The 12,652-nt window shown below is 43.2% G+C and overlaps 1 protein-coding gene across 18 annotated transcripts in view; it reads left to right on the top strand.

Annotated features, from left to right (window-relative positions):
- Positions 1–12,652, top strand: part of ptprfa (protein tyrosine phosphatase receptor type Fa) — a 491,915-nt gene that overhangs the window by 333,825 nt on the left and 145,438 nt on the right. For all 18 annotated transcript variants that reach the window (XM_059648016.1, XM_059648015.1, XM_059648014.1 and 15 more), the window contains 3 exons: positions 6,477–6,730; positions 7,516–7,606; positions 10,092–10,301. In XM_059648016.1, the coding sequence (XP_059503999.1) occupies positions 6,477–6,730; positions 7,516–7,606; positions 10,092–10,301 (555 nt within the window). The remainder of the gene's footprint in view (positions 1–6,476; positions 6,731–7,515; positions 7,607–10,091; positions 10,302–12,652) is intronic.

The following is a 12,652-nucleotide window of genomic DNA, read 5'->3' as shown; positions in this document are numbered from 1 at the left end:
GACTGCTTAGTTCTGGAAAGTAAATGTAGGGAACTCTGTTTGATGTCTTGGTTAGATTGCTGTCAAATGATTTCTGAAATCCAATTGTTGTGGAATCATAGTGTGATCTGCATTTTTAAAGAAACTTGAAAGATGCCCTATCTAATGGTTTAGAATAATGCTGATTTTAAGAATTTACACTATCAGCTGAAATCTGAAAGAATCCCATTTAAGCTGTAGACTCAGGCCTAAGCTGGTTTCATCAGGGCTACATGGAGATCAAAATGGTACCAGGATAAACTGCAGACCACAGTGTCAAGTCAGTTGACCCTTTTTTAGAACTGATTGTAGCTAGGAAAAGGTGGTATTAATGATAGGAGGTTGGGGAAAGGAGTGATCAGAAGAGTGGACATGGAGCTCTGAGAGAGAGAAAGAAAGTTAGGCAAACAAAGGGATGGTAGATAGTAAGACAGGGAAGGAGAAAAGCTAATAATGGGGACAATAAGTAGCGAAAATGGATTTACTGAAAGCAGTGCATTGTCATGACAGGGCCTGGGATACAGGGCATACCAAAAATAATGTAAAGGGTTCTTTTTGCATGCTGAGTTTCTTGTAATCCTTCTTGCCAGAGCTGGTTTGAAATTTTTTGCGTACTTTTGCTTACTTTAAAATTAATGTTCATTTTCTTTATCTGTTTAATATTATCCAAATTATGTTGCAGAAGTTTACTGGTCAATTAGAATATTACACTTATCACCTAATCAATGAGCAACTGGTAGCATTGTGATCATCAGACACCATTTCCACCACCTCCAGCAAGATGCCACTACCAGACACACATTCCTCTGTCCTCCCTTGTGCGCCTTCCACAGAGACCGTTCCCTCCGGGACACCCTGGTCCACACTTCCTTCACCCCCAACACCTCCCCACAGCCCTACAACACTGTCCCCTGTACCCAGTGAAGGTGCAACACCTGCCCATTTACCTCCTCCCTCCCCAGTATTCAAGGGTCCAAACATACCTTCCAGAAAAAGCAACACTTCACCTGCACTTCCCAGAATCTAGTCTACTGCATTCGCTGCGCACAATGTGGTCTCCTGTACATTGGGGAAACGAAGCATAGACTTGGTGATAGCTTCGCAGAACATCTACATTCTGTCACAGAAAAGACCCTTAATTGCCTGTTGCCTGCCACTTCAATGCACACCACGCTCCCTGTCCTACATCTCCATCTCTGGCTTGCTGCAGTGTTCCAGCGAAGGCCAACACAAGCTGAAGGAACAACACCTCATTTTTAATTTGGGGACCCTACAGCCCTCCGGACTCAATATTGAGTTCAATAATTTTAGGGCCTAAACTGTCCTATGTCCCATTCCCCTATCCCAAACAACAGGCCTTATTAACACATACCCTGCCATTACACACCCCCTGTTGTTAGTCACTAACAGTCCCCATTAACAACTATTCACCCACCCAGTTATCAACTCCTTTGTCACCAACTTTCTTTCTCTCTCTTTGGGCCCTGTCCTATCATTTACTCCCTACCCCACCCACCTCCCTATTTTCTGCATATAAACCGACATTTTCCCAGCCACCATCAGTTCTGAGGAAGGGTCACCGGACCCGAAATGTTAACTCTGTTTTTCCCTTCACAGATGCTGCCAGGCCGGCTGAACTTCTCCAGCAACTTTGTTTTTGTTCCTGGTATTAATATGGATTGATTAGAGTTTTGATCTATCAAGACTGGTGATTTAATTTGTACAACTCAACTCTGTTAAGTAATAGATGAAGGACTGAAAATAGACTCGTGTCTCTTCCCCAGTGGGGAGATAAAATGCAGACTGGGTGACAGCTTTGAAGAACATCTATTTTCTGACTGTAAAAATGGCCCAAGTTTCTTGTTGCCTGCCTCTTCAACACACTGTTGTACACTCTGCCAAAATTTCTGTCTCAGGCCTACTGTAGTGTTCCATCGAGGCTCACCGCATGGTGAAAGAACAGCATCTCATCTTCTACAGGGAGACCCTGCAGCCCTCAGGACTCAAATGTGAAGTTCTTTACTTTTAGAGCCTGACCACCTCTTTCCATGCCCTTTCGCCATCCACACACCCCAAGCTCTGTCATATCATGGGCAGCTTTCAGTATAGCCAAGATAATAAAATGTGAGGCTGGATGAACACAGCAGGCCAAGCAGCATCTCAGGAGCACAAAAGCTGACGTTTCGGGCCTAGACCCTCTCTGATGAAGGGTCTAGGCCCGAAACGTCAGCTTTTGTGCTCCTGAGATGCTGCTTGGCCTGCTGTGTTCATCCAGCCTCACATTTTATTATCTCCTTCAGTATAGCCAACCCATTCTCACCCACTCATTGTCCCCATTATCAGCTTTTCTCTTTCCCTGGTTTACTGTTTAACATCTCTGGCTGCCCAACACTCTTTCTGTCTCTGAGGGCTCTTCTCCATCTATCTGGTCACTCCTTTCCCCCAACCTTCTGTCAACCACATAAATGCCACTTTTTCCTAGCTACTATCAGTTCAAAAGAAGGCTCACCAGACTTGATATATTAACCCTGTTTTCTTGCCATAGATACTGACAGATCGGCTTTTGTTTCAGATATTCAGCATCTGTAGTTCTTTGTTTTATTCTGAAATCTTCAAAGTTTATTTGGCTGTCAGCTTTAGCCATTAAAATATAATACAAAGTGCTGGAGAATCTCATCTTCTCTTGGAGCGTGAAACAGGGTTGACGTTTTGGGCACAATGACTCTTCTTTGAAAGTGAAAATGGCAAAAAAAGATTGCTTTTGTGCAAAGTTGAGGCTGCACATGTGGAACAGGTGGTGAAGGTGCCCATAGCAAAAAGACAAAGGGAGTCTAATGGTAATAAAGGAGAGATGGGTAGCTTCAAAATATGTGTTAATGATAACTGTGAATAAGAGAAACTAGGGCATGCTCTGAAATTGTTTAAATTGTTGTTGAGACGAGATAGCTATGAACTCATTCAAAAAAATTAGACGTATTTCCTCCAGTTTGGGCTTCATTGTAACACTGCACAGGCCCAGGATAGAAATGTTATCATGGGAGCAAGATGTTGCATTGAAATGTCAAGCAACTGAGAAGGTAGCAGTCAGAATTCTAACCATTAGTTCCTTGAATTGGATAAAGTCAGACATATTTTTCCCTATTTACTAGTTCATTCATTTGTTCTACAGTTTTGATGGACTCTTTAAATTTGTTTCTTTCTCACGTAAGACCTTTTCATTATGGAGACATTGTTGAAAGTGCTATAGAGAATTGAAGGATTCTTGGCTTTTATTGCTTTGAAAGGAGCACCAGGAAATAATATACAGGATCATAATCTAATGAAATCTGGTGTTTGCTGTTGTGTTAGTTCTATTCATTGACACAGTTAAAACTAAGCATATGTGGGATATCATTTTCGTTTACTCATCATTCAAAGAGAGAGAACTGTATCAGGATTATATTAATTTTAATACATCTTAATAAATTCACTACTTACTCATTTGAAGCTACTTTCCAAATTACCTCAGATTACATTTCAATACATAACTTTGCCTGTGAAAAGAGTTCTTTATGTGAGATACAAATAAGTACCTGAAAATTATCAAAATTGTGACAGCATCTTTATGAATCTGAATAAATAAATTACTTGGCAGTGGAAATGTACTTATAAATATAATTTGTGTTCTTACAATATTTGCTTTTCTGAAAATTTAAAACAGCTGCCACCCAAAATAAGCCAAAAATGATGGAAATCGTAGGCTTTGATTTGAACTTCAGATGAGTTCTCAGCAGCTGAGTGACAAATTGACTTTGAAACTCACTGCTTTAGAAATCAGGCCCAAATTATTTTGACTCCTGGATCTCACTTAAATCATGGCACTCAAATTCCTCCCTGAAATGGACAGAAACTCACAGGGCCCACAGGCCATCCATTAATGAGATAATGGGAACTAATGGGAACCATTCATGACCTCATCACCTCAGGGGACCTCCCACCCACAGCCTCCAACCTCATTGTTCCCCAACCCCGCACGGCCCGTTTCTATCTCCTTCCCAAAATCCACAAACCTGCCTGCCCTGATCGACCCATCGTCTCAGCCTGCTCCTGCCCCACCGAACTCATCTCCACCTATCTGGACTCCATTTTCTCCCCTTTGGTCCAGGAACTCCCCACCTATGTCCGTGACACCACCCACGCCCTCCACCTCCTCCAGGACTTCCAATTCCCTGGCCCCCAACACCTCATATTCACCATGGACGTCCAGTCCCTGTACACCTGCATTTCGCATGGAGATGGCCTCAAGGCCCTCCGCTTCTTCCTGTCCCGCAGGTCCGACCAGGCCCCCTCCACCGACACTCTCATCCGCCTAGCTGAACTCGTCCTCACACTCAACAACTTCTCTTTTGACTCCTCCCACTTCCTACAGACTAAGGGGGTGGCCATGGGCACCCGCATGGGCCCCAGCTATGCCTGCCTCTTTGTAGGTTACGTGGAACAGTCCCTCTTCCGCACCTACACAGGCCCCAAACCCCACCTCTTCCTCCGGTACATTGATGACTGTATCGGCGCCGCCTCTTGCTCCCCAGAGGAGCTCGAACAGTTCATCCACTTCACCAACACCTTCCACCCCAACCTTCAGTTCACCTGGGCCATCTCCAGCACATCCCTCACCTTCCTGGACCTCTCAGTCTCCATCTCAGGCAACCAGCTTGTAACTGATGTCCATTTCAAGCCCACCGACTCCCACAGCTACCTAGAATACACCTCCTCCCACCCACCCTCCTGCAAAAATTCCGTCCCCTATTCCCAATTCCTCCGCCTCCGCCGCATCTGCTCCCACGATAAGACATTCCACTCCCGCACATCCCAGATGTCCAAGTTCTTTAAGGACCGCAACTTTCCCCCCGCAGTGGTTGAGAACGCCCTTGACCGCATCTCCCGCATTTCCCGCGACACATCCCTCACACCCCGCCCCCGCCACAACCGCCCCAAGAGGATCCCCCTCGTTCTCACACACCACCCTACCAACCTCCGGATACAACGCATTATCCTCCGACACTTCCGCCATTTACAATCCGACCCCACCACCCAAGACATTTTTCCATCCCCTCCCCTGTCTGCTTTCCGGAGAGACCACTCTCTCCGTGACTCCCTTGTTCGCTCCACACTGCCCTCCAACCCCACCACACCCGGCACCTTCCCCTGCAACCGCAAGAAATGCTACACTTGTCCCCACACCTCCTCCCTCACCCCCATCCCAGGCCCCAAGATGACATTCCACATTAAGCAGAGGTTCACCTGCACATCTGCCAATGTGGTATACTGCATCCACTGTACCCGGTGCGGCTACCTCTACATTGGGGAAACCAAGCGGAGGCTTGGGGACTGCTTTGCAGAACACCTCCGCTCAGTTCGCAACAAACAACTGCACCTCCCAGTCGCAAACCATTTCCACTCCCCCTCCCATTCTCTTGATGACATGTCCATCATGGGCCTCCTGCACTGCCACAATGATGCCACCCGAAGGTTGCAGGAACAGCAACTCATATTCCGCCTGGGAACCCTGCAGCCATATGGTATCAATGTGGACTTCACCAGTTTCAAAATCTCCCCTTCCCCTACTGCATCCCTAAACCAGCCCAGTTCATCCCCTCCCCCCACTGCACCACACAACCAGCCCAGCTCTTCCCCCCCCACCCACTGCATCCCAAAACCAGTCCAACCTGTCTCTGCCTCCCTAACCGGTTCGTCCTCTCACCCATCCCTTCCTCCCACCCCAAGCCGCACCCCCAGCTACCTACTAACCTCATCCCACCTCCTTGACCTGTCCGTCTTCCCTGGACTGACCTATCCCCTCCCTACCTCCCCACCTACACCCTCTCCACCTATCTTCTTTACTCTCCATCTTCGGTCCGCCTCCCCCTCTCTCCCTATTTATTCCAGTTCCCTCCCCCCATCCCCGTCTCTGATGAAGGGTCTAGGCCCGAAACGTCAGCTTTTGTGCTCCTGAGATGCTGCTTGGCCTGCTGTGTTCATCCAGCCTCACATTTTATTATCCTGGCCATCCATTAATACTTGGTGAGTAACAGAAGAAGGACAAGTTAAGCAATGAGATGCTATGATTATTCAGGCCTCTATGTTTGAAAAAGCTTGGCTAACATTTTAACTAGTTGCCTGGAAAGGAAAGTGGTAGATGAAACTTCTAAACAATGCAGGCAGCATATTAACTCGTATTTTCTTTATGTAGTAACTGAATACATTGATTTAATTGTGAAACTGCAATGAAGTAATTGCAGACAGTAACAAATTGCTGTCAACCTGTTTTACAGCTGCTGATCTTTTGTTCACAAACTGCACCATACTATGGTACCACTTTCTGTAGCACACTGATATTGATCATCTGCTTTGATAGGAAGAAAACAAGTTAAATATAAACTTCATTATTAATTTATTATGAGTGCATTTTCTTTTCTCAGATCCTATATAATGGCCAAAGCATAGAGGTTGATGGACAGTCCATGCGAAAACTTATTACAAAGCTTCAGCCTGACACCGAGTACTCCTTTGTGCTAACAAACCGTGGGAATAGTGCTGGTGGACTACAGCAGGTGGTATCGATCCGAACTGCTCCTAACTTGCTGCGCACAAAACCAGTTGTGTACAGCAAAAATATCGAGGATGGCAAATTGCCAATCAATCTGCCTAAGGTCCAAACCACATCCATTGTAAAGTAAGTTGTAAGTTAATTTATGGATAAATTCACTGGATTTGTGAAATTTATGTGGTGTGCTAACCCTTTTCTTTGGGATTGCCTTTGTAAACAATGCAGAAAGTCTGTGAGATGATGTAAATTATTACAACGTCACGTAAAATTTGCTTGTTTTAATGACTGTATCTGGGCTGGCGGAGATAGTTGTGAATTTGGAAAAGACCATATCTGTTATTCCACTTCAAAGAAAACGTCATGGTTATCCTAAAACATTGCATTGTCTGGTCTGCACTAAAAATTGGAGAACGTTATTGCTTATAAATCTTAAAAGCATTGTGGGATTTTGATTTTGAGGCATTCCATATAAAAACTGAAACAAAAGCTGAATTCAGACATTTGAAATTTTGGACAGCAACCCGAAATAACTCCATGAAGGTTGGTATCCCATCATCAAGTCACCCTTTATTTAAATGTGCATGGTTTGTGACACTGACCCAGCTAGCTCAGAGCCAGCTCATAGAGTGAGCAGAACCCCAACACCTCTATTTATATCTGTCAGCCATGCTTCTTTGATCGGACTGAGTTAACAGCCCCAGTCAGGGACCTCTCATTCTATGAGGTCTACCTGGCTAACATCATTCCAATTACGGTAGAACCTATCTGAAATTTTACAGGACCTCCTCATCTTTGCCCCTCCTGTATAGTTCCTACCAGATGTTAGGGGTTACAATCAGCTCTTATATTTGTTTCTAAAATGTGACTATCTTTCCAGCCTTTTCACCTGACCTATTTAACCCCTCTTTTAGGTTTTATTTTATTGTAGTAGTACCACTTGATAGAACTCAACGTGCTGTTACAGACAAATTGCAGAATCCTGAAGAGATGGACCTTGATGAGGTAAGGCTTTGTACTCAGAATGATACCATATGCATTTCATGAATGTTTGATATTGTGTCATTTAGGTAATTAATTATTGTCAGCTTTAACATTGTTTCCATTTACAGTCAGAATAGGCAAATATGTAAAAAGGTATCTGAATTGATAGTAGGTGGGTCTATGCTTCGTTTTAAGTTTTTCTTCCTCTCACCCTCAGTGAAAAATTGGATGGCAAATTAGTAATTAAATGCAGGGGCCATATCTCCCTAATAAATAAGGAAAGCAGTATTTATATTGCAACAGTACCTGGTTAACATGCTTGTCCACCTATCAATTTTTATATAAAAATGTCTAATCCTCTGATCTGAATGGAAGGAAATGTACCTAGCAATACTCATCTGTTAAATCTCAGATCAATAGTCAAAGCTTTTCATGCACTTACTTGTATGTGAGCCCTTACCTGGAATAAATTAAGTCCTCAGCAGTGATTGGTGTGTGAGAAAATAACTCTTGCATTTTTTTAATCTTATTAAGCTTCTTTTGCAATTTAATATTCCAGAAAGCATTCTTCTGAGCTCTTTGTGCAAAAGTTAAAATTTTTGCAATTTTTATTGAGTCAATAATGACTAGTTCAAGCAAGACAAAGGTTATACATCACTTAAAAGTTATAGAATATAAAGAGCCAAAGCCTTAGCTAGAATATCCTAGGCTCTGGATGTAAGTTTGCTTGCTGAGCTGGAAGGTTCGTTTTCAGACGTTTCGTCACCATTCTAGGTAACATCATCAGTGAGCCTCCGGTGAAGCGCTGGTGTTATGTCCCGCTTTTGATTTATCTGTTTAGGTTTCCTTGGGTTGGTGATGCCATTTCCTGTGTTGGTGATGTCATTTCCTATTCTTTTTCTCAGAGGGTGGTAGATGGGCTCCAAATCAATGTGCTTGTTGATGGAGTTCCGGTTGGAATGCCATGCTTCTAGGAATTCTCGTGCGTGTCTCTGTTTGGCTTGTCCTAAGATGGATGTGTTGTCCCAATCAAAGTGGTGTCCTTCCTCATCTGTATGTAAGGATACTAGTGATAGTGGGTCATGTTGTTTTGTGGCTAGTTGATGTTCATGTATCCTGGTGGCTGGCTTTCTGCCTGTTTGTCCAATGTAGTGTTTGTCACAGTTCTTGCAAGGTATTTTGTAAATGACGTTCGTTTTGCTTGTCTGTATAGGGACTTTTAAGTTCATTAGCTGCTGTTTTAGTGTGTTGGTGGGTTTGTGGGCTACCCTGATGCCAAGAGGTCTGAGTAGTCTGGCAGTCATTTCGGAAATGTCTTTGATGTAGGGGAGAGTGGTTATGGTTTCTGAGCCCGTTTTGTCTGTTTGTTTGGGTTTGTTGCTGAGAAATCGGCGGACTGTGTTCAAGAATGGGTACCCAATAAACACAGGTGGAACATCAACTAGCCACAAAAAGACATGACCCACTATCACTAGTATCCTTACATACAGATGAGGAAGGACACCACTTTGAATGGGACAACACATCCATCCTAGGACAAGCCAAACAGAGACACACACGAGAATTCCGAGAAGCATGGCATTCCAACCGGAACGCCATCAACAAACACATTGATTTGGAGCCCATCTACCACCCTCTGAGAAAAAGAACAGGAAATGACATCACCAACCCAAGGAAACCTAAACAGATAAATCGAAAGCGGGACATAACACCAGCGCTTCACCGGAGGCTCACTGATGATGTTACCTAGAATGGTGACGGAACGTCTGAAAACGAATCTTCCAGCTCAGCAAGCAAACTTACATCCAGAACCTCAACTTGAGCTACAAATCTTCTCAAAACCCGCTATCCTAGGCTCTGTTTAGCAATGGGGATCTCTTTCTGAAACCTCTATTGGTCATGATTTCAGCAAGGTAATCTTCTGTTTTCTGCAGTACTTGACTATATAGTCAAAGAGTATTGACTTCCAATCCAGCATTTTGTCTCCCTTCTTTTGTTGTGAAACATTTAATCTCTGGCAGGTGGCGATGGCCTAGTGGTATTATCACTGGATTATTAATCCGGAAATCCAGCTGACGTTCTGCGGGCCCAGGTTTGAATCCAGCCATGGCAGATGTTGGAATTTGAATTCAATTAAAAAGTGTGGAATCCATTACCAACAGTTGGAAAAACACATCTGGTTCACTGATGCCCTTTAGGGAAGGACTGTATGTGACTCCAGACCCACAGCAATGTCATTGTCTGGTAACTGCCCTCTGAGCAGTATAAATGCTAAGCTAGCCAGCGATGCCTTCCTCCTGAGAATGAACTTGAAAACGAACTTCCAAAGACTACATAGCTGAGAATGAGAATTACGTGGAGTTTTATTGGATTAATTTTGACAGTGATGAACACATTGTGTATATCTGTAATACCAAATCTGTAGTTTGTTGTATTGTGACTAAGTCAAATCATGCTTAAGGAAAAAATTTAGATGATACTAAAATGCATGTATGTATATATTTAGCTGTTTGAAAGGATAAGCAACCATCATAATATTCGGCAACGACGTCAGTCTGAGAGACCAAAGCCATATATTGCTGCCCAGCTGCAGAAACTACCAGACACATTCACACTTGGAGATGCACAGACCTATGGAGGGTTTTACAACAAACCACTATCTCCCAACCACAGTTACCTGTGCTTTGTTTTGGCAGCATTAGAAGAGAAAGACGCAGTAAGTATACACACAATATTTTGAAACTGCCTTGTTACATAAGTCATAAGAACATAAGAAACAGGGGAGGAGTAGGCCATGTATTTTGATGCTGCCCCACCATTCAACAGCTTCAATTCTACTTTCCAGCATGCTGCCCATAATACTTGATCAAGCATTGTCTATCTCAGCCTTCAGTATATACAATGTTGGGGCTCTCTCCGTTCTTAGGGGAGTGAATTTCAAAGATTCACAGCAATTTGAGTCAAGGAATTTCCTCTCATTTCCGTCCGAAATGATCATCCCCTTATGCCAAGGCCATATTATAAATTCCCCAGTTGAGGGAAAGCAATGTCTCACTGTTTCTCCTGTTGAGTCCGATCAGAATCTTTAAGATTTCAATGAAATCCCTCTCTTCCTTCTGAATTTCGGAGAATATAGACTTAATTTGCTCAGGCTGTCATGCTAGAACAGCCTTTATGTCCCAGGGGCCAATGAGTGAACTTTTGCTGCACTGCCTCCAATCCACTTCTGTATACTGATTGTAACTTCTTCAAATAATTTCTTTTATGGAAGAAAATAAAGCATTTAACTTTAATTTTAAGACAACTTCTGACACCTGCCAGAAGGCAGCTCATCGATCTTCTCAAAGGCAGTTAGCAGTGGATAATAAATGCTGCCCAACTATGATACTCATGAGTGACGAAAAAATGTGATTACTTTCAACAATGCTTTACAATACAAATGATAAGGGAAAGCAAAAATGCTGCTTTTCAATAAATTCAATGCATAATTTTAAAATCTGCTACAAGTCTAGTGTCAAATAAAAATGTGAATGATTTATTACACAGAATAATTTCAATTCCACTCTCAGGATCAAGCCCCAGCAGAATTGTTAACACTTTCCACTTTGATTCACAATGTTCTGGGCTTAGGTCCCACCACAGGACTTGCACACAAAAATTAAGGGCTGAATTTCAAACTGATCTTTGCACCCCAGATTAAGTTTTGCAGGAGTAGCTTCAGATAGTGGAAGCTCGCCCTGTTTTAATTTTCCGGGTGACAACCCTTTCATTTGTATGGGGGAATGATGGCCAATTCGGTTGCTGTAGGTAAGCCAAGAAGGTGGCATTCAGCAATTGCCCCGTGCACTCCAGTTAGTCTGAGGTCTTGCTGGCATCAGGTTGGGAGGAGCAGGGATTAGATATTGGACAGTGCACTGGAGGAAGAGAGACTTAGGAGAGGAAAATTTGCGCGAGGACTGATTCTGATAGACACAGTAATCCTGAAAGAAGCCACCCCTTTCGCTGACCAGCAGCCAGCAGAGTTTTATCTGCTGGGCTGTATTTTGGGCGCAATCCTTTCTTGCTACCCTTCCATTTTGGCAGGAATAACTTTTTTAAAAAAAACTTGTTATTTAAATGGTAAACTATTGCAGAGTTCTTGAGAGACATGATACCACATCTGGAGTACTTTGTACAGTACTGACCTCCTTATTTAAGGAAGGATGCAGATGCATTAGAAGCAGTTCAGAGAAGTTTTATTAGACTAATGCCTGGAGTGGGCAGGTTGTCTTATGAGAAAATGCAAGATAAGCTTGCATCCACTGAAGTTGAGAAGAATATGTGTCAATTTAACTGAAATATGAGATCCTGAGGTGTCTTGACACAATGCATGTGGGGAGGGTATTTTGTTTTATGGAGAATTTAGATGTAGGGACCACTTTCTAAAAACAAGAGGTTGCACATTTAAGATAGAGATAAGAATTTCTGGCTCTGACAGGGTAATGAGTCTTTTGTAACTCACTTCCTTAAATGGTGGTACAAGCAGCGTTTTGCATATTGTTAATGTTGAGGTTGATAAATTTGTAGCAAGCAAGGTGGCAAAAGGCTAGCCACAGTTAGTAATCAGATCAGGCATGACCTTTTTGAACAGTGGGGCTTGCTTAGTGGGCTAAAAGGTCAACTTTGGCTCCTAATTCATGTTATGTCAGAGCAGTGACAGGATGAGACCCTTAATTGCGCCAGAGGAAAGAATTCTACCAAAACCTACAACACTGCCCGTAAAGTTATGGAGGAGATGGGTGACTGACTGGTACACGACTGACAACATGACTTTTTTTTGTAGATTTGTAGATCCTGTTTACCCAGCTGCAGGGATTCCATAAAATTCAAATCCCAACATTGACACTTCTCACTGAAGTAGTGCTGCAGGTTTAGAGAGGCCGTCTTTTAGATGACATGTTAGATTGTGACCCATATGTTTACTTGGGTACATTTAAAACATCCCATTGCACAGTTTTGAAAGAGAGTGGGAGAGTAATTTAAATGTTTATCCTTCAGTCAACATGACAAAAACAGATTACCTGGTTA

Source organism: Stegostoma tigrinum, chromosome 8 (assembly GCF_030684315.1).
Source record: "Stegostoma tigrinum isolate sSteTig4 chromosome 8, sSteTig4.hap1, whole genome shotgun sequence".
In the NCBI taxonomy this organism is placed as follows: Eukaryota; Metazoa; Chordata; class Chondrichthyes; order Orectolobiformes; family Stegostomatidae; genus Stegostoma; species Stegostoma tigrinum.
This window is presented reverse-complemented; position numbering and strand designations above follow the sequence as displayed.